This window comes from Macaca thibetana, chromosome 19 (genome assembly GCF_024542745.1).
Source record: "Macaca thibetana thibetana isolate TM-01 chromosome 19, ASM2454274v1, whole genome shotgun sequence".
Classification (NCBI taxonomy): Eukaryota; Metazoa; Chordata; class Mammalia; order Primates; family Cercopithecidae; genus Macaca; species Macaca thibetana.
Genome location: NC_065596.1, coordinates 6,203,383 through 6,224,661, shown reverse-complemented (window position 1 = coordinate 6,224,661; position 21,279 = coordinate 6,203,383). Strand labels below are relative to the sequence as shown.

Here is a 21,279-nt window from a genome sequence, read left to right as displayed (position 1 = left end):
TGCCTCACAGGACAGAGGCTTCACCTTGCTTTGTCCTGGTGACTGGAATTCCAGGTGGCCCTGACCCCAGAAGCCTTTGCTGGGAGTCCTGCCCTGGCTACCACCCTGATCCACAGGGTGGCCGCCTTTCCAGGGGGTGTGAACTTGAAGGCCTCTCGCTGTGGAGGCCGGAAATGGCCTTCAACCCTGGTGGGGTGGCTCCCCCATGAAAGGAAGGGGCTGGGGAGGGAATCCTACATCCCACAGCCCCTTCCTGAGAAAAGCTGCCCAGGGGAGGTCGGTGCCAGCAGGAAGCCAGGCCCAAGCCCGCTTCCTGCACCGGCTTCCTGGAAAAGCCAGATAAGGGGGAAGAAGGGGCCATGTGGCCCCGAGGCGGCTGCTCGGAGAGGCAGGGGAGGAGGGCTGCGGGCGGCTGGGCGTGTGTCTGACTGGGTGCCACCAGCCACAGAGAAAACACAAGAGCCACAGATTGGCACACGGGTCCCATGCCCAGGTCGCCCTTTACTGTGAAGAAGCCATGGGTTTTCCTCAGTAAGCCTGTTTTATTTCTCCAGTCCATAACAGGAACGGGACCCGGGACGTCCTCCTGGATCACTGGGGAAGGGGCAGAGGTCCAGCTAGCCCTTTAAGGCCCACCTCTCATTCTGCAGAGGAGGCGCCAGCGCCCACAGCAGAAGTGACCTGCCCAGGGAAATTCAGCAAGGCCCGGGCAGAGCTGCCCAGAGGCAGACGCCCTACTGTCAGCAGGTGGCCTGGAGACACACCTTCCATGCCAGTGACAGCCCCTCTCGGGTCACCACCTAATCCCAGTGACCAATAGCACAGCCTGGGAGGACCCATGGCCTCCTTGCCTGTCACCCGCAGTCCCATCCAAAAGCAGCAGAAAGAACATCTGAGAAACAAAGAGAGCTGGTGGGACAGCCACAGCGGCTCTCACCTGTAATCTCGGCACTTTGGGAGGCTGAGGCGGGCGATCACCTGAGGTCAGGAGTTCCAGACCAGCCTGGCCAACATGGCAAAACCCCGTCTCTACTAAAATACAAAAATTAGCTGGGCGTGGTGGCAGGCGCCTGTAATCCCTGCCACTCGGGAGGCTGAGGCAGGAGAATCGCTTGAAACCAGGAGGCAGAGGCTGCAGTGAGCAGGAGTTCAAGACCAGCCTGGCCAATATGGTAAAACTCCATCTCTACTAAAAATGCAAAAATTAGCCAAGCATGGTGGCGCACACCTGTAGTCCCAGCTACTCGGAAGGCTGAGGCAGAAGAATCGTTTGGACCCAGAAGGCAGAGGCTGCAGTGAGCTGAGATCGTGCCACTGCACTGCAGCCTGGGTGACATTGACGTTTCATCTCAAAAAAAAAACAAAAACCAAAAACCAAAAAACACCCAAATAGGGTTGGTGCAGACCTGCTCACAACACTCCCCAGGCCAGCTACAGAGCCAGGCCTGAGAGGCTCTGCCACACTGGCCGTCACACCCATTCCTGCCACCTGACCTTGACTTCTGCTATTGCCTCTGCCTGGGGTGACCTTCCCCAGACCTTCGCGTGGCTGCTGAAACGTCACCTCCTTTGGCCAGGCCCTCTTAATGGCCACTCTCTGCCTCATGGGTGTTTGTTTCCATCATAGGATGCAGCCAGTCTTTAATTACCTTGTTTATTACCTCTGTCCCTTGCTAGACTGGAACACTCAAAGTGGGTGTGGACTTTGTCCAGGGCCAAGCACAAGGCCAGGCACATAAGAGGTACTCGGTAAATATTTGTTGAATAAATACACAAAAGAAATGCACACACCACTCAGGGAGGCACGCAGGGAAGGCACAACACTCGCCCCACCCCACAGGTAAGGGAAGGAGTGGCCACCGGACAGGGAGTTGCCTGAGTCCCTGAGTCCTGGGTCCTCCAAGGCTGCAATGGCCTGGGGCTGTGACCATATATCTTGATTTCTCCTATATCCTCATCTCCAAACTCTGTTGGAGAAAGAGGTCAGAGGAAGGGGTGGATCCTCAAAATCTTAAAAGAAGATACATCAAAGTGCCAGGTGAGGCTTGGCACAGTGGCTTGCGCCTATAATCACAGCACTTTGGGAGGCTGAGGTGGGAGGATCACTTGAGCCCAGGAGTATGAGACCAGCTTGGGCAACACAGCAAGATTCTGTCTCTACAAAAAATGTAAGAATTAGACAGGTTTAGTGACGCATGTGGTCCCAGCTACTTGTGAGGCTGAGGTGGGAGGATCACTTGGGCCGGTGAGGTTGAGGCTGCAGTGATTGTGCCACTGCACTCCAGCCTGGACGACAGTGAGAGCTCAGTTCCAAAAAAGAAAAAAAAGTACAGAGTGCAGTGGCTCACACCTGTAATACCAGCACTTTGACACACCGAGTTGGGTGGATCACCTGAGGTCAGGGGTTCAAGACTAGCCTAGCCAACATGGTGAAACCCCATCTCTACTGAAAATACACAAATTATCCAGGCGTGGTGGCGCATGCCTGTGATCCCAAGCTACTTGGGAGGCTGAGGCAGGAAAATCACTCTCTCCGAGAGGTGGAGGTTTAGTGGGCTTTCTTGCAGCATCTGGAATCTGGTTCTCAGGTCTAGATCCACGAAGACCTAATCCAGTGCCTCCTAATTCAGGAAGCTGTCCAGGACTGCCCATCCCCGCTCCTAACCCAGGCCACTCCTTCTGGCCCTGCCCTGATCACAGGGAACTGGAAGTGTGTATCCCATGATGCCTTGTCCATTCTTGGCCACTCCTCCAGGAAATGGCTGGATAGCCAGGACTCTGGATGTTCAGAAGGTGGGAAGGGGCTGAATGAATGAGTTCACACTTTGCCCAGGCACCGTTCTACACACTGGGAATATAGTTGGAAGAAAAAAAAAGATTCTGCTTCCACAAAACTTAACACAGGGATGGATCCTTCCAGCTCTGCCCAGTCTTGCATGCCAACTCTGCCCTCTAAGTACATGGCAGAGGGACAGGCTCTCTGAATCCTTGCTCTTGAAACCGCCTTTGCAAAAATTGTAACTGAGGAAATTATGACAGCGAAAAGAGATCAGACCTAACCGACTCCATCGTGCTTCTAACCTTTAAGCTGTTCTTGTTTATTCCTGGGCATAGGCCGAACTAACCTTGGGAAGGGATTTAGTGTATAGTTTGAAACAAAATTGGTAATAGCCCTTTCCCGAAAAGACCCTTTTCTTGCCTGGGGACCAGTCTGCCTTTGTAGGACTAACAAATTAGCTGCACGATTAGAAATTATTGTTTACGGGTCATACAGCCTCTGGCTGCAAGAGTCTGAACCTCCCCAAATTGCTCCTAGGGATAACATCACTATTATAAAATCTAAGATCAGTGTTTGAGATATTTTGCAGACCCTGTACTTGGTGGATCAGCTGACACCACCCAGACCAGTAATTTGGCTCAACCAGTCCTGCAATCCCACCCAGGAACAGAAGACAGCAAGAAAATCTCACTTCAACCCCCGCCCCCGCCCCCCCCCCCCCCCCCCCCCCCCCCAATGACTCCATCTCCAACCTCAGGAAGCTCCAACCAATCAGCACTCCCCACTTCCTGAGCTCCTACCCGCCAAATTATCTTTAAAAACTCGGATCCCCTAATGCTCAGGGGAGACTGATTTCAGCAGTAATAAAACTCCAGTCTCCTGCATAGCTGGCTCTGTGTGAAATACTCTTTCTGTATTGCAATTGCCCTGTCTTGATAAATGGGCTGTGTCTAGGAAGCAGGCAAGGTGAACCCGTTGGGTGGCTACACACTGACCAGCTGGATTTAGGGAGAGCTCTCTCACTAATCCACAGTTCTGATGCAGCCACCCCTGGGGGGCCCTCCTGGTTACTGAATCTCCCACTGTCTCACAGTCTGGAAGTCACATCCCCAACAAGGGCCTTGGTTTCTCTCATTGAAAAAAGAAGGGCCAGATGCTGATGAGCCAGGAAACTCCCAGCTCTGGATTCCTTTTCTGATCTGCACACTGGGAGACACGGGCACTTTCTAGCCCAGATCCAGAACTTACAGAATCATAAACAATGTGGCCCTGCAGAGACCTGGGCTGCAATTTTTCCTTCTGTGTACGGGGAGGATGTACTTTGCCCACCCCTAGCTCAAAACGCTCCCTTCCTCTGGAATGACATGCTTTGTGAACCAAGGAGAAACACCACACCCCAGCACCAGGCCTACTTTTCAGCCAGAAAACAAGAGGCCTAGGAGGCTCTGCTGCCAGCATTTTAAGCATCTTACAAGCTCTGAAATTCCTAAAACTAAGTTTCACAACTCAGACTGGCCCCCTACTTCCCAGCACTCTAGGTTTCAATCTGGGAGGTCAGACTGGGTCCGAAGCGTAAGGGACCCCCTTCCCTGCCCAAAAACTCTCTGTTGCATTTGGCAGATCCCCACTTTTTTAACCTCAGTTTCCCAACCTGCAAAATGGGAAAACTAAGTAAGGCGAGGCCACTGTACTGTGGATACGAGTACGTGCAACCCTAAATCCCAGACACGAACGTGGTAGAACCACCTGCAGTCTCCAGCATCAGTTTCCCGGCCTTGTGCCGGGGGACGGGACTCAAGGCTCGGACCGTACGTTCGCCCCGCGCCAACCCAGCCCTCAGCGCCCGCCCGCAGGGCTCCTAACGACTGCGGTTCCCGCCTCCCGGTGAGACCCCGCCGTTGCTCTGCCCTCACCATGGTGCCGGCGGGGACCGGGCTCGCCGGCCACTTCCGCCGCCGCCGCTGCACACGCTCCCGGCGGTCTTCGCCACGCCGCGCCGCGCGCCACTGGGCTGAAAGAAAGTGGCAGAGACGCGAGCCAGTCAGCACCGGGCTAGAAGGGCGGTTAACCAATCCACGCGGAGTAGGGCGGGGCCCGCTAGGCGAAAGGGGCGGGCCGGGCCGTGTTCCCGCCAGAGGAACGAGGAAGAGAGCCGTAAAGTGCCGCGGCTTGTAATACAAAAGGGGGCGGAGCAACGCGCGCCGGGGCGGGGTGCATTGTGGGTAAACGCGTGCGCAGGTGAAACCTTCGTCGGTCTTCTGGGCTCCACGCTGTGGGCAAAGCCAGTAACTGCCTTTGCAGTTGAGGGAGAGAAATCCAGGCTTCGTGGTGATTGGGACGTCCCTGGTGTCGCCCTTCGGACTCCTAGTTTTCTGATTCTGTAATTATCCAGGGAACATCATTTAGTAGGTTGGAATCCTGACCACGACCCTCGGGGCCTCAGTTTTCTCCCTGTAAATAGTAGTGTCTGCTCCAAAACGTTACTTACTATGAGGATGAAATGAATGAAACCGTGTAAAAGCACTTAAAACAGCGTCTGGCATATATTAAGTACTTAATACCTATTCTGTGCCTGCTTCTGCTCATAGAAATGAACAGTACACAAAATTCGTGGCCCTTAGGGAGACAGACAGTAAACAAAGTAAATAGGCGAATGCTATTAGTTCCCTGGGGCCTGCTGTAACAAATGCCCACACACTGGGAGGCTTAAAACAACAGAACGTGATTTTCTCATAATTCAGGAGACCAGAATAATGAAATGAGGTTGTCAGTAGGGTTGGCTCCCTCTGGAGGCTCTGAGGACAATCTGCGTGTCCTATGCTTCTCTCCTGGGTTCTGGTGGCTGCTGGGAAACCTCGGAGTTCTTGGCTTGTAGATGCAGCCTTCCGCGTTCTGCCTCTGTCGTCACTTGGCTTTCTCTGTGTGTCTCTGAGTCTCAAACGACTCTCTCCTTTTTTTTTTCTTTTTTTGTAGAGACAGGGTCTCCCTATGTTGTCCAGGCTGGTCTCGAACTCTTGGGGTCAAGCAATCCTCCCTCCTCTGCCTCCCAAAGTGCTGGGATTACAGGTGTGAGCCACCGAGCCCAGCCTCTCCGTTTTCTTATAAGGACACGCCTTTCTCTTATTAAGCCCACCATAAATTCAGGATAATGTCATCGCAAGATCCTTAATTACATCTGCAAAGACCCTATTTTTTTTTTTTTTTTTTTTGAAATGGAGTCTCATTCTATCACCCAGACTACAGTGCAGTGGTGGGATCTCAGCTCACTGCAATCCCTCCGTCCTGGGTTTAAGGGATTCTCCTGCCTCAGCCACCAGAGTGGCTAGGATTACAGGCACACGCCACAATGCCCAGCTAATTTTTGTATTTTTAGTAGAGACGGGGTTTCACCATGTTGGCCAGGCTGGCCTCGAACTCCTGACCTCAGGTGATCTACCCACCTCAGCCTCTCAAAGAGCTGGGATTACAGGTGTGACTCACTGTGCCCAGCCTCATTTTTCAATGACCGATGCTATTTATTGACATTATACATAATATCAAAAGACTGAAAGAAACCCAATGCGACCACATGATGGAGTAATACAGCTATAAAAAGGAATGAAGTTCCTATAAAAAGGAATGAAGACAGTCTTCATATACTGACATTGAATGGTGTCTGGATATATTAAGTGGAAAAAAACCAAGGTAGAGAACAGTTTTTACAATATGTCATCTTTTGTGTGCACAAAGAGAAATACATGCATGTGTATGTGTTTATATATTTGCATATATTTTTTATATATATATATATATTTTTTTTTTTGAGACAGAGTCTCGCTCTGTTGCCCAGGCTGGAGTTCAGTGGCCAGATCCCAGCTCACTGCAAGCTCTGCCTCCTGGGTTTATGGCATTCTCCTGCCTCAGCCTCCCGAGTAGCTGGGACTACAGACGCCCGCCACCTCGCCCGGCTAGTTTTTTGTATTTTTTAGTAGAGACAGGGTTTCACCGTGTTAGCCGGATGGTCTCCATCTCCTGACCTCGTGATCCACCTGTCTTGGCCTCCCAAAGTGCTAGGATTACAGGCTTGAGCCATCGCGGCCGGCTTATATATATATATTTTTTACCACACCAAGCACATGAACAAAATTTGCATATATATATATATATATATATATATATATTTTTTTTTTTTTTTTTTTGAGACGGAGTTTTGCTCTTTTTGCCCAGGCTAGAGTGCAGTGGTGTGATCTTGGCTCACCGCAACTTCCACCTCCTGGGTTCAAGCGATTCTCCTGCGTCAGCCTCCCGAGTAGCTGGGATTACAGGCATGCACCACCACGCCCAGCTAATTTTGTATTTTTAGTAGAGACGGGGTTTCTCCATGTAGGTCAGGCTGGTCTTGAACTCCTGACCTCAGGTGATCCGCCCACTTTGGCCTCCCAAAGTGCTGTGATTACAGGCATGAGCCACTGCGCCCGGCCAATTTGCTTATATTTTTAAATAAGAAACGTAAAGGCCAGGCGCGGCAGCTCACGCCTGTAATTGCAGCACTTTAGGACGCCAAGGTGGGCGGATCACCTGAGGTCAGGAGTTTGAGACCAGCCTGGCCAACATGGTGAAACCCCATCTCTACCAAAAATACAAAAAAATTGGCTGGGCATGGTGGTGGGCACCTGTAATCCCAGGAGAATTGCTTGACTCCCCCCCTCCCCGGGAAATAGAGGTTGCAGTGAGCCGAGATCGTGCCACAGCACTCCAGCCTGGGCAACAGGGCGAGACTCTAAAAAAAAAGAAACATGAAAAGAACAAGCCAGGACAGGCGCGGTGGCCTATGCCTGTAATCCCAGCACTTTGAGAGGCTGAGGTTGCTGGACCTCTTGAGCCCAGGAGTTTGAGACCAACCTGGGAAATACAGCAGCAAAACTCTGAATCTACAAAAAATGCAAACAAGTTGCTGAGTGTGGTGACTGTGCGTGAAGTCTCAGCTACTCAGGAGGCTGAAGAGAGAGAACTGCTTGAGCCTAGGAGGCAGAGGTTGCAGTGAGCTGTGATCCTGTCACTACACTCCAGCCTGGGTGACAGGGCCAGACTCTGTCTCAAAAAAAAAAAAAAAACGAAAACAAAAAAAACAAAAGAAGTATGAACCAAAATCTAGGCCAGGGGGCGGTGGTTCATGCCTGTCATCCTAGCACTTTGGGAGGCCAAGGTGGGTGGATCACCTGAGGTCAGGAGTTGGAGACCAGCCTGGCCAACATGGTGAAACCCCATCTCTACCAAAATACAAAAATTAGTTAGGCATAGTGGTGTGTGCCTATAGTCCTGGCTACTCAGAAGGCTGAGGCAGGTGAACCACTTGAACCTGGGAGGAGGAGGTTGCAATGAGTTGAGATAGTGCCATTGCACTCCAGCCTGGGCAACAGAGTGAGACTCCATCTCAAAAAAAAAAAAAAAAAAAGTAACAAAACTGGGGGAATAAGGGAACAAGATGGAAACATAAGAATGAAAGCCAGATTTCTTTCAATGCACCTTGTTGTCTAGTTTCAACTTTGGAAGCATAATTAAAAATAAAAGTCAAAAGGAAAAATCAAGGCCGGGCGCGGTGGCTCACGCCTGTAATCCCAGCACTTTGGGAGGCCGAGGCGGGCGGATCACAAGGTCAGGAGATCGAGACCATCCTGGCTAACACTGTGAAACCCCGTCTCTACTAAAAATGCAAAAAATTAGCCGGGCGAGGCGGTGGGTGCCTGTAGTCCCAGCTACTCGGGAGGCTGAGGCAGGAGAATGGCGTGAACCCGGGAGGCGGAGCTTGCAGTGAGCCGAGATCACGCCACTGCACTCCAGCCTGGGCGACTAAGCGAGACTCTGTCTCAAAAAAAAAAAAAAAAAAAAAAAAAAAAAAATCAAAAGAAATCCCTAAAAATGGAAACAAACAAATGAACTTCACGGTATATCAAGTTGCAAAGACCCTGTTTCAATTACAGTCACATTCACAGCTACCAGCAGATTAGGATTTGGATATATGTGGGTGGGTGTGTGTAAATTTTTTTGCGACTCGGGCACTCTTGCCCAGGTTGGAGTATAGTGCTGCTATATGGCTTATTGCATCCTCAACTTCCTGGGGTCAAGTGATCCTCCCATCTCAGCCTCTGAGTAGCTGAGACTGCACACAGGTCACAGGTGCCACCGCCACGCCCAGCTTATTTATTTATTTATTTATTTATTTAATTTTGTAGAGATGGGGGTCTTGCTTGTTGCCCTGCCCTCACCGTGCTAGCCTCCAGCTCCTGGGCTCAAGAGATCCTCCCACCTTGGCCTCCCAAAGTGCCAGGATTATAGGCATGAACCACCATGCCCAGCTGGGATATATATTTTTAGGGGCTACTACTCAACCCATTACGTCAAGTATTAGCTATGGTAGCTTTAAACATAGGCATTTATTTGAATAGTTTACTTCTCCATGGTGACATGCCTATAGTTACACACACTTACAAGCAGGACTATAGCCTGAGTTCCTAGAAGAGGCTTAGTTAAGTGCGTATCAAAGGTTCCATCCCCTGGCCACATGCCTTGACTTTCAGGCCTACAAATGAGCAACAGGGGACCTCGGAAAGTGACTCCTCCTATCGCAGCCTCCTGAGTCTCAGCACTGCCCTGAGAGCCTTTTCTTACCAAGTCCAGGGTGAGGAACTTCTGGCTATAAGGACCCTATGCCTCTCAGAGCTGAACTGGGGAACCCTTGCTCAACTTCTCAAAGATTTTCCTGCTGGGCATGGTGGAGCATGCCTGTAGTCCCAGCTACTCAGGAGGCCGAGGTGGGAGGATCGTTTGAGCCCAGCAGTTTGAAATCCGAATTCCCTGATCCTTCTGACCGGCACTGCACCCAGGTAGAGTGGGCTCTGGAGATCTGAGAAAGCCCAGGGAGTCTTACAAGAGGAAGCCAGGCCAGGCCAGGCGCAGTGGCTCACACGTATAATCCCAGCACTTTGAGAGGCTGAGGTGGGAAGGGATCACTTGAGCCAGAAGTTTGAGACCAGACTGAGCAACACTAAGACCTACATCTCTACTAAAAATTTTAAAATAGGCCAGGCGCGGTGGCTTATGCCTGTAATCCCAGCACTTTGGGAGGCCGAGGAGGGCGGATCGCGAGGTCAGGAGATCGAGACCATCCTGGCTAACACAGTGAAACCCCGTCTCTACTAAAAAATATGAAACAAAATTAGCCAGGCGTGGTGGCAGGCGCCTGTAGTCCTAGCTACTGGGGAGGCTGAGGCAGGAGAATGGCGTGAACCCGGGAGGCGGAGCTTGCAGTGAGCTGAGATGGCACTACAGCACTCCAGCACTCCAGCCTGGGCAACACAGCCAGACTCCGTCTCAAAAAAAAAAAAAAAAAAAAAAAATTAGCCGGGTGCAGTGGCCTGCGGCTGTAGTCCCAGCTACTCGGGAGGCTGAGGCACCAGAATCACTTAAGGCCGGAATGCGGAGTTTGTAGTGAACCGAGACTGTGCTACTGCACTCCAGCCTGGGTGACAAAGTGAGACTCCATCTCAAAAAAAACAGAAAAAAAAAAAAAAGGAAAGAAACAGGGTCTATGAGGTGTCCCAGCATCAACATGGCGATGAAGGTAGCAGCAGACCGCATGCTGGGTCTTCCTCTCTGACTTTTCTAGACTTTTCTACATGCACAACTTTTGCACAACTTGCAAATGCCTACCCATCGTTGAAACCTCTGCTTGGGTGTCCCCTTGTGGCAGCCAGTGGTTACTGCAGTTTTTTGTTTGCCCTTTCAACAGTAAGGGTGGCCAATCAGAGTTCCCCATCCCCCTGGCTACAGGGATTGGTTAAAGGAACAGCACGGAATTTACCAAGGCCAGTGAGATTCTCCCATGAGAAGGATACCAAGGGCTGGGAGGGAGAAGAATTATTTCCTGGGGAGTTAAAGGGAAAGTCCAGTGCCCCTTAGGTTCTGTCTTCTGGAAGAAGCTTTCCGCAGAAAGAATCCAGCAGGCACAAGACAACAGAGGTACTTGGTGGACAGGGAAGTATGGTTTTAGCCCCTGGATCCAGCTATACCTGAAGCCCCAACTATGATGTTCCACTTACGTGAGCCCAACAAGTTTTGTTTTTAATTGCTTCGTCCACTTGGAATTTGCAGTCTGTCCCTGGCAAAAGAGCCAGTACTAATGCATATCTGCTCTGTGAACTCTTCCCTAGCTGCCCTGCTGAAAAGCTAATCATTCCTTCTCTTATACTTTGACCTTTAGTACCCTCCACTGATTTCTGTCATTGCCTGGTTTATGCCATGTTGTAATTGCTTGTTTCAGCCCCCCTTAACTTTGACTTGTAGGAGCAAGGACCTAAGAGGTTTCCTGGGGCTCTGTTTGGGGCTGTTCAGGACAGTTTACTCTCCCCTATCATCATGAATGCATGACTCAGGCCGGGGCAATCAGAAGGCTTCCCTGGCTGGCTGAGCATGGTGGCTCATGCCTGTAATCCCAGGACTTTGGGAGGCCAGCAGGTGGATCACCTGTGCCCAGGAGTTCAAGACCAGCCTGGAGAATATAGCGAGACCTCATCTCTATTAAAAAACAAAACAAAACTAAGAATTAGCTGGGCGTGGTGGCACATGCCTGTAATTCCAACTACTTGGGAGGCTGAGATAGGAAGATGGCTTGAGCCTGGGATTTCGAGGCTGCAGTGAGCCATGATCGTGCTACTGCACTCTACCCTGGGTGACAGAGCGAGATCCTATCTAAAAAAAAAAAAAAAAAAAAAAAAAAAGGCTTCCTTGGGATAGTTTTGGGATTGCAGAGCTGGAGTGATCAGCGATCAAAGTCAGGTATACCCGTGGCCATTTCTTCACTGCAGAGTCATGGCCATATCTAAGCCTGAGCCCAGCTGTATCTGATGGTTCATAAATCTTCATCCTTCCCTATTCCACTAACCAAAATCCTATTCTGGATCTAGCTTAAATTATATTTCTGACCGGGCACGGTGGCTCACGCCTATAATCCCAGCACTTTGGGAGGCTGAAGCAGGTGGATCGCCTGAGGTCAGGAGTTTGAGACCAGCCTGGCCAACATGACAAAACCCCGTCTCTACTAAAAATACAAAAATTAGCCAGGCGTGGTGGTGGGTGCCCATAATCCCAGCTACTTGGGAGGTTGAGTCAGGAGAATCACTTGAACCCAGGAGGCGGAGGTTGCAGTGAGCCGAGATCACACCATTGCACCTAGCCTGGGCAACAAGAGCAAAACTCTGTCTCAAAAAAAAAAAAAAATTATTTCTTCCCGCTGAAACCTAAGAAGTCTGGACCAATGTACCTCTCCAACTAACAAAAATGCCCTACCCACTACTAAAAAACAAAAAGAAAAGTATAAAAGCCAGTACTGGCAAGGTTGTAATGAAACTGGCAAACATATATTTCCTTTTAAATGGGAAAAAGTTGGTATTATATCTCAAAAGCTGTAAAAGTATTGCACCCTTCAGCTCAGCAATCCATTTCTGAAAATTTCTCCTAAGGAAGTCTTTCGAGTGAAGGGACAAGGCCTCACAGCAATATCGCCAATTCTAAAAGAGCAATATTTGGCTGGGCGCGGTGGCTCACGCCTGTAATCCCAGCACTTTGGGAGGCCAAGGCAGGTGGATCACGAGGAGTTCGAAACCAGCCTAGCCCAACATGGCAAGACCCCGTCTCTACTAAAGGTACAAAAATTAGCCAGCCATGGTGGTGTGTGCCTGTAATCCCAGCTACTTGGGGGGCTGAGGCATGAAAATTTCTTGAACCTGGGAAGTAGAGGTTGCAGTGAGCTGAGATCATGCCACTGCACTCCAGCCTGGGCAACAGAGTGAGACTCCATCTTAAAAGTAAATAAATAAATAGCAGTATTTAAAACAAACAAACAAAAAATTAGCTGGGCCAGGCGAGGTGGCTCATGCCTGTAATCCCAGCACTCTGGTAGGCCGAGGTGGGCAGATCATGAGATCAAGAGATCAAGACCATACTGGTCCACATGGTGAAACTAAAATACAGCCTCCCTAGTAGTTGAGATTACAGTTGTCTGCCACCACGCCAAGTTACTCTTCTGTATTTTCAGTAGAGACAGGGTTTTGCCATGTTGGCCAGGCTAGTCTTGAACTCCTGACCTCAGGTGATCTACCCAGAGGCTAAGGCAGGAGAATCACTTGAACCTTGGAGGTGGAGGTTGAAGAGAGCTGAGATCACGCCACTGCACTCCAGCCTGGGCAACAATAGTGAAACGCCGTCTCAAAAAAAAAAAAAAAAAAAAAAAAAAGAAATGCAGACACCCTCATGGGTTGTGCTTCGCTGGTCAAGGCAGTGACCCTCTCCCATCCAGGGAACCAGGAGCCTCACAGGGATCAGGACCTTCCTGATCCATGGCCACCTGAGCTGAAACAAAATATCATTTATGCCTTGCCCATTGCATTCCTGGGATGCAGGCAACCAAAGAACAGAGGTTAATTTGCCCCCGTCCTTGGCTGCCTTCATATCCCAGAGTCAGAAGAAGCAGAGATTCCTCAAATGGTTTTTTGTTTTGTTTTGTTTTGTTTTTTAGATGGAGTTTCGCTCTTGTTGCCCAGGATGGAGTGTAGTGCTGTGATCTCAGCTCACTGCAACTTCTGCCTCCCGGGTTCAAGCGATTCTTCTGCCTCAGCCTCCTGAGTAGCTGGGATTACAGGCATGTGTCACCACACCTGGGTAATTTTATATTTTTAGTAGAGACGGGGTTTCTCCATGTTGGTCAGGCTGGTCTTGAACTCCTGACCTCAGGTGATCCACCTGCCTCAGCCTCCCAAAGTGCTGGGATTACAGGTGTGAGCCACTGCGCCCGGCCATGGGGTCTTTCTTTTCTTTCCTTCTTTCCTTCTTTCCTTTCCTTCCTTGCCTTCCTTTTCTTTCTCTTTTCTTTTCTTTTCTTTTGTTTCAAGATGGAGTCTCGCTCTGTCACCCAGGCTGGAGTGCAGTGGTACAATCTCGGCTCACTGCAACCTCCAGCTCCTGGGTTCAAGCAATTCTCCTGCCTCAGTCTCCCAAGTAGCTGGGATTGCAGGCAACCACCACCATGCTCAGCCAATTTTTGTATTTTTAATGGAGATGGGGTTTTACCATTGTTGGCCAGGCTGGTCTTGAATTCCTGACCCCAAGTGATCTTCCCACCTTGGCCTCCCAAAGTGCTGGGATTACAGGTGTGAGCCACTGTGCCCGTCCTCAAGTGGGATCTTGAAACTTCCTCCACTGCCCACCTGCGCCCAGCTGCCTGGTAGAAGTTCCTTAGATGGGCACAGAGACTGCTGGATCCAGCCACCCTTCATCCTGCACACATCTCTGCCCCTGCGCATTAATTGTGCACCTACTGCGTGCTGGCACAGACTAAAGGGAAAGAAGACCCAGCCTCAACATTCAAACTACTCCGGGTGAAAAGAGGGAGAGGCGGGGGTGGGGAGTGGAGCAGTAAATATACTCTCCAAGGGGCGGGCCAGGGCTGGACATGGGAGCAGGGGCCATGGGCAGTGGCTGACCACCAAAAGCACATCTGTGGCCTAGTATTTTTGTTGTTGTTGTTTGAGACAGGATCTCAGTCTGTTGCTCAGGCTGGAGTGCAGTGGCAAGATGGTAGCTCAGGCCGGGTGCAGTGGCTCACGCCTGTAATCCCAACACTTTGGGAGGCTGAGGTGGGTGGATCACTTGAGACCAAGAGTTTGAGACTAGCCTGGCCAACATGGTAAAACCTTGTCTTTGCTAAAAATATAAAAATTAGCTAGGTGTGGTGGCGCATGCACATAATCCCTGCTACTCAGGAGGCTGAGGCAGGAGAATTGCTTGAACCCAGGAGGTGGAGGTTGTAGAGAGCCAAGATCACACCACTGCACTCCAGCCTGGGCAACAGAGAGAGACTCCATCTCAAAAAAACAAACAAAAAAAAAGGATCGTAGTTCACTGCAGCATTGAACTCCTGGACTCAAAAGATCCTCCTGGGCCGGGCGCGGTGGCTCAAGCCTGTAATCCCAGCACTTTGGGAGGCCGAGACGGGCGGATCACGAGGTCAGGAGATCGAGACCATCCTGGCTAACACGGTGAAACCCCGTCTCTACTAAAAATACAAGAAAATTAGCCGGGCGAGGTGGCGGGCACCTGTAGTCCCAGCTACTCGGGAGGCTGAGGCAGGAGAAAGGCGTGAACCCGGGAGGCGGAGCTTGCAGTGAACCGAGATCGCGCTACTGCACTCCAGCCTGGGGCACAGAGCAAGACTCCGTCTCAAAAAAAAAAAAAAAAAAAAAGATCCTTCTGTTTCAGCCTCCTGAGAAGCTGGGACCTGATGTGCTCACTATCACCTTCTGGTGATTTTAAAATTTTTTGTAGCGATAGGGTTGCCCAGTCTGGTCTGGAACTCCTGGACTCAACTGATCCTCCTGCCTCCACCTCCCAAATATGAGCCTTGTCTTCTCGCCTGAGCTCCCCAAAGGCCTCACTATCTCCAGACACCGCCTGGAGAAAAAGGACACATTCATCCTTTAAGAATGCATGTCTGGGCTGCGTGCGGTGGCTCACACCTGTAATCCCAGCACTTTGGGAGGCCGAGACGGGCGGATCACGAGGTCAGGAGATCGAGACCATCCTGGCTAACACGGTGAAACCCTGTCTCTACTAAAAAAAAAAAAAAAAAAAAAAAACTAGCCGGGCGAGATGGTGGCCGCCTGTAGTCCCAGCTACTCAGGAGGCTGAGGCAGGAGAATGGCGTAAACCCGGGAGGTGGAGCTTGCAGTGAGCTGAGATCCGGCCACTGCACTCCAGCCTGGGCGACAGAGCGAGACTCTGTCTCAAAAAAAAAAAAAAAAAAAAGGAATGCATGTCTGGGCCGGCCACGGTGGCTCACACCTGTAATCCCAGCACTTTGGAAGGCCAAGGCAGGTGGATCACCTGAGGTCAGGAGTTCGAGACCAGCCCGGCCAACATGGCAAAACCCTGTCTCTACTGAAAATACAAAAAATTAACCGGGCATGGTGGCAGACAACTGTAATTTCAACTACTCGGGAGGCTGAGGCAGGACAATTGCTTTAACCCGGGAGGCAGAGATTGCAATGAGCCAAGATTGCGCCATTGCACTCCAGCCTGGCTGACAAGAGTGAGACTGTGTTTAAAAAACAACCACCACCACCAAGAATGCGTGTCTGCCCAGACATCTCTCTCCCTACCATGGCCATGAGGCCCCTTGCAGTCCCCAAACTGGGCTTGATTTACTCTGACTGAGCCAAAAGGACAGAGCCCTAATGCAGAGCTGTGTGGTCCCCATGAGCTCCAAATCTCCCTCCCTTCCAAGGCCACTCCTATTAGCAGCTAGCAAAGTCCAGAGAGGCTTGGAGCCCCCAGGGGCAGGATCTGAGCCCAGGGGCAGGATCTGAGCCCAGGGGCAGGATCTGGACGCCTGTGCAGAGTCCATGAGTCCTGCCTTCCCCCACCTGGCTCCCTAGTGCTTGGGTTCAGGGTGGCCTTAGTCCTCAGAAGCGCCCAAACTTCCCTGGGTTGTGGGGATGGGAGGCTAGAGACAAATGTAGCTTCTGCCCAGCGCAGCGATACACATCCGTGGTCCCAGCTACTCGGGAGGCTAGGGCAGGAGGATCACTTGAGCCCAGGAGTTCTGGGCTGTAGCGCACCGTGCTGATTGGGTGTCCACATTAAGTCTGGCATCAATATGGTGACCTCCTGGGAGCAGGGAACCACCAGGTTGCCCAAGGAGGGTTGAACCAGCCTAGGTTGGAAACGGAGATGGTCAAAACTCCAGTGCTGATCCGTAGCGGGATCATGCCTGTGACTAGCCACTGCACTCCAGCCTGGGCAACAGAGTGAGACCCTGTCTCTAAAAAAGATAAATTTTAGGCTGGGCACAGTGGCTTATGCCTGTAATCCCAGCACTTTGGGAGGCTGAGGCAGGCAGATCACTTGAGGTTAGGAATTCCAGGCCAGTATGGTGAAACTCTGTCTCTACAAAAATACAAAAAAAAAAAAAGAAGAAAAAAAAAAATTAGCCGGGCGTGGTGACCTGCGCCTGTGGCCCCAGCTGCTCTGGAGGCTGAGGCACGAGAATTGCTTGAACCTGGGAGGCGGGGGTGAGCCAAGATTGCGCCACTGCACTCCAGCCTGGGTGACTGAGCAAGATTCTGTCTAGAAAAAAAAAAAGAGATACCTTTTAAAAATGCAGGTTTTTTTTGCAAATCAACATCCAGCTTGGCAGGTTTTGCTCTATTTAGCATTTTTTTTGTTTGGTGGTGGTGGTTGTTTTTTTTTTTAGATGGGTATTGCTCTGTTACTCTTGCTGGTCTCAAACTCCTGGCCTCAAGCAATCCACCTCACCTTCCCAAAGGGCTGGGATTACAGCAGGGGTTCCCAATCCCTGGGCTGAGGACTGGTACCAGTCTGTGGTTTGTTAGGAACCAGGCCACACAGCAGTGGCTGAGCAGCAGGCAAACAAGTGAAGCTTCATCAGTGTTTACAGCCAGTCCCCATCACTCCCCAATACCTCCTGAGCTCTGCTTTCTGTCAGACCAGCAGCGGCAGCATTAGATTCTCATAGGAGTGTGAACCCTATTGTGAACTGCACATGCGAGGGATCTAGGTTGTGCACTCCTTATGATAATCTAATGCCCTAATGATCTGAGATGGAACAGTTTCATCCTGAAAACATCTTCATCCCCCCAACCCCCCAGTGCATGGAAAAATTGTCTTCCACAAACCCAGTCCCTGGTGCCAAAAAGGTTGGGGACTGCTGGATTACAGGCATGAGCCTCTGCGTCAGGCTTCACAGCATCGTTTTCTGTTGGTTTGTTTTTTTGAGACAGAGACTCACTCCGTTGCCCACACTGGAGTTCAGTGGTGTGATCTCGGCTCACTGCAACCTCCGCCTCCCAGATTTAAGCGATTCTCCTGCCTCAGCCTCCTGAGTAGCTGGGATTACAGGCATGCACCACCACGTCTGGTTGATTTTTGTATTTTTAGTAGAGAGAGGGTTTCACCATGTTTGCCAGGCTGGTCTCGAGCTCCTGACCTTAAATGATCCACCCGCCTTGGCCTCCCAAAGTGGTAAGTTTACAGGTGTGAGCCACTGTGCCCAGCCATTTATTTTATTATTTATTTATTTATTTATTTATTTATATTATTTTACTTTATTTTATTGAGATGGAGTCTCGCTCTGTTGCCCAGGCTGGAGTGCAGTGGCGCGATCTCGGCTCACTGCAAGCTCCGCCTCCTGGGTTCACGCCGGTCTCTTGCCTCAGCCTCTCTAGTAGCTGGGACTACAGGTGCCCGCCACCACGTCCTGCTATTTTAAAAATATTTTTAGTAGAGACAGGGTTTCACCGTGTTAGCCAGGATGGTCTGGATCTCTTGAACTCATGATCCGCCCGCCTCGCCTCTCAAAGTGCTGGGATTACAGGCGTGAGCCACCGCGCCTAGCCTATTTATTTATTTATTGAGACAGAATCTCCCTCTGTCGCCCAGGCTGGAGCGGAGTGGTGTAATCTTGGCTCACTGCAAACTTTGCTGCCTGAATTCAAGCGATTCTCCTGCCTCAGCCTCCAGAGTAGCTGGGATCACAGGCATGTGCCACTGATACGGGAGTGCTGGGAAGGGAAGAGCGTGGTCCCTTTAAACCAGAGGGAAGGGAAGTGCGGGGGGAGGGGGTAAAGGAGGGCGTGGTCCCTGGCTAGGGCTCCACCCCCAGGGACCTAGGTGAGGACAGGCACTTTTGCTTTTGTGCCCAAATATTGCATTTTCCAGAACCACCCTGGCCCACCACGCCCCCATCCTGTGCCTATAAAAACCCGAGACCCTAGCGGGCAGACACACAAGCTGCTGGACGTCTTGAAGAACACATCTGTGGAAGACGATACAAGTGGCTGGACAGCGAGAGGATGGACTGCGAGAGGACGTCGAGGGAGCACGCTGGCGGAAGAGCACACTGGCATGCGTGCGGGTCGTCGACCAGTGGAACCAGGCAGTTTGGCCTGGGCAGTCAGGGGAGAGCTGGGGCCTCCTAGCGGCCCACCTCCAGAGAAAGACCATCTCCCTTCTGGCTCCCCCATCTACCGAGGGTTACTTCCACTCAATAGTAGTGTCGAGATTGCGCCATTGCACTCCAGCCTGGGCAACAAGAGCAGAAAAAAACTTTATTTATTTTTTTTTAATTTATTATTATTTTTTTTTTGAGACGGAGTCTTGCTCTGTCGCCCGGGCTGGAGTGCAGTGGCCAGATCTCAGCTCACTGCAAGCTCCGCCTCCCAGGTTTTCGCCATTCTCCTGCCTCAGCCTCCTGTATAGCTGGGACTACAGGCGCCCGCCACCTCGCCCAGCTAGTTTTTTTGTATTTTTTAGTACAGGCGGGGTTTCACCGCGTTAGCCAGGATGGTCTTGATCTCCTGACCTCGTGATCCGCCCGTCTCGGCCTCCCAAAGTGCTGGGATTACAGGCTTGAGCCACCGCGCCCGGCCTTGAAAAAAACTTTATACTCGTTCTCCAAGCCCAGGTATGATCTAATTCTTCTGGTACACCAAGGCAAGAAACCCCGGGATACTGAAATCCCTCTGTCTGGGGCAGGCACAGTGGCTCATGCCTGTAATTCCAGGACTTTGGGAGGCCAAGGTGGGTGGATCACTAGAGGTCAAGAGTCTGAGACCAGCCTGGCCACCATGGTGAAACCCCATCTCTACTAAAAATTTAAAAAATTAGCTGGGTGAGGGTGCGGTCACCTGTAGTCCTGCGGAGAATCACTTGAACCCAGGAGGCGGAGGTTGCAGTGAACCAAGATCGCACCACTGCACTCCAGCCTGGGGGACAGAGCAAGACTCTTGTCTCAAAAAAAAAAAAAGAAAAAGAAAAAGAAAAAAGAAAAAAAAAGAAAAGAAAAAAAAGAAAAGAAATCCCTCTGTCTTTGTGACAAGGTAGAGGGTCTAATTGAGTTGGTAAGCTGCCTATAGACGGTAAACTAAAAGAGCACCCTGTAACACATGCCCCCTGGGGCTTCAGGAGCTGTAAACATGCACCCTGGACACTACTGTGGGGTCCGAATCCCACAGCCTGCCTATCTGTATGCTCCCCTAGAGGTTAAGAAGAAAGCCACACCCCCATCGCCCATCCTGCAAGGGGAACAAGGGAACTTTCCCCTTACACTACCATGCCTGACTAATATTTTTTGTATTTTTTTTTTTTTTTTTTTTTTAAGAGACAGGGTTTTACTATGTTGGCCAGGCTGGTCTTGAACTCCTGGCCTCAAGCAATCCACTTGCCTCAGCCTCCCAAAGTTCTGAGATTACAGGCGTGAGCCACGGCACACAGCCAAAGCCATCCAATTCATAGAAACAGAAAGTAGAATGGGCTGGGCGCGGTGGCTCAAGCCTGTAATCCCAGTACTTTGGGAGGCTGAGACGGGTGGATCACTAGGTCAGGAGATCGAGACCATCCTGGCTAACACGGTGAAACCCCGTCTCTACTAAAAAATACAAAAATCTAGCCGGGCGAGGTGGCGGGCGCCTGTAGTCCCAGCTGCTCGGGAGGCTGAGGCAGGAGAATGGCGTAAACCCGGGAGGCGGAGCTTGCAGTGAGCTGAGATCCAGCCACTGCAGTCCAGCCTGGGCGGCAGAGCAAGACTCCGTCTCAAAAAAAAAAAAAAGAAAAAAGAAAGTAGAATGTTGGGTGCCAGGGGCTGAGAGAGGGGAAGAAGGAGGGAGCGTTTAATAGGTATAGAGTTTGTTTAGGAAGAACAAGTTCTGAAGATGGATGGTGGTAATGGTTCCACAACAATGTGAACGTACTTAATGCTACCCAAGTGTATGCTTACAAATGGTTAAGATGGTAAATTTTATGTCACACACATTTTACTACAAACAACAACAACAAACAAACAAAAAAACAGGCAAGGTGGCTTGTACCTGTAGTCCTAACTACTCGGGAGGCTGAGGAGAGAGGATCGCTTGAACCCAGGAGATTGAGGCTGCAGTGAGCTATGATTGTGTCTCTGCACTCCAGCCTGGGTGAAAGAGTGAGAACTTGTCCCAAAAAATAAAGTAAGGCCAAGCGGCGTGGTGGCTCACGCCTGTAATCCCAGCACTTTGGGAGGCCGAGGTTGGGGATTGGGGAATCACCTGAGTTCGGGAGTTCGAGACCAGCATGACCAATGTGGAGAAACCCCATCTCTACTACAAATACAAAATTAGCTGGGCGTGGTGGCATGTGGGGAAAAGAAAGAGATCAGCCTGTTACTGTGTCTATATAGAAAGAAGTAGACATAAGAGACTCCATTTTGTTCTGTATTTGAGATGCTGTTAATCTGTGACCCTACCCCCAACCTTGTCCTTGCAAGAGACATGTGCTGTGGTAACTCTAGGTTTAATGGATTTTGGGCGTGCAGGGTGTGACTTTGTTCCTAGAAAAGCTAGGTATTGTCCAAGGTTTATCCCCATGTGATAGGATGAAACAATGTTGCTAAAAGGTTTATCTCAAGGCACAGGATTTTC

The 21,279-nt window shown here is 50.7% G+C and overlaps 2 protein-coding genes across 9 annotated transcripts in view; both read right to left on the bottom strand.

Annotated features, from left to right (window-relative positions):
- LSM4 (LSM4 homolog, U6 small nuclear RNA and mRNA degradation associated) overlaps positions 1 to 21,279 on the bottom strand; it is a 223,028-nt gene that overhangs the window by 10,976 nt on the left and 190,773 nt on the right. For 3 of the 8 annotated variants that reach the window (XM_050769836.1, XM_050769837.1, XM_050769834.1), the window contains exon 2: positions 4,693 to 4,787. In XM_050769836.1, coding sequence (XP_050625793.1) covers positions 4,693 to 4,695 — 3 coding nt within the window. In that variant the 5' untranslated portion in view covers positions 4,696 to 4,787. The remainder of the gene's footprint in view (positions 1 to 4,692; positions 4,788 to 21,279) is intronic. The other 5 variants (XM_050769838.1, XM_050769839.1, XM_050769840.1 and 2 more) reach the window with 3 other exon arrangements.
- Positions 1 to 21,279, bottom strand: part of RAB3A (RAB3A, member RAS oncogene family) — a 162,787-nt gene that overhangs the window by 129,387 nt on the left and 12,121 nt on the right. The window lies entirely within an intron of this gene.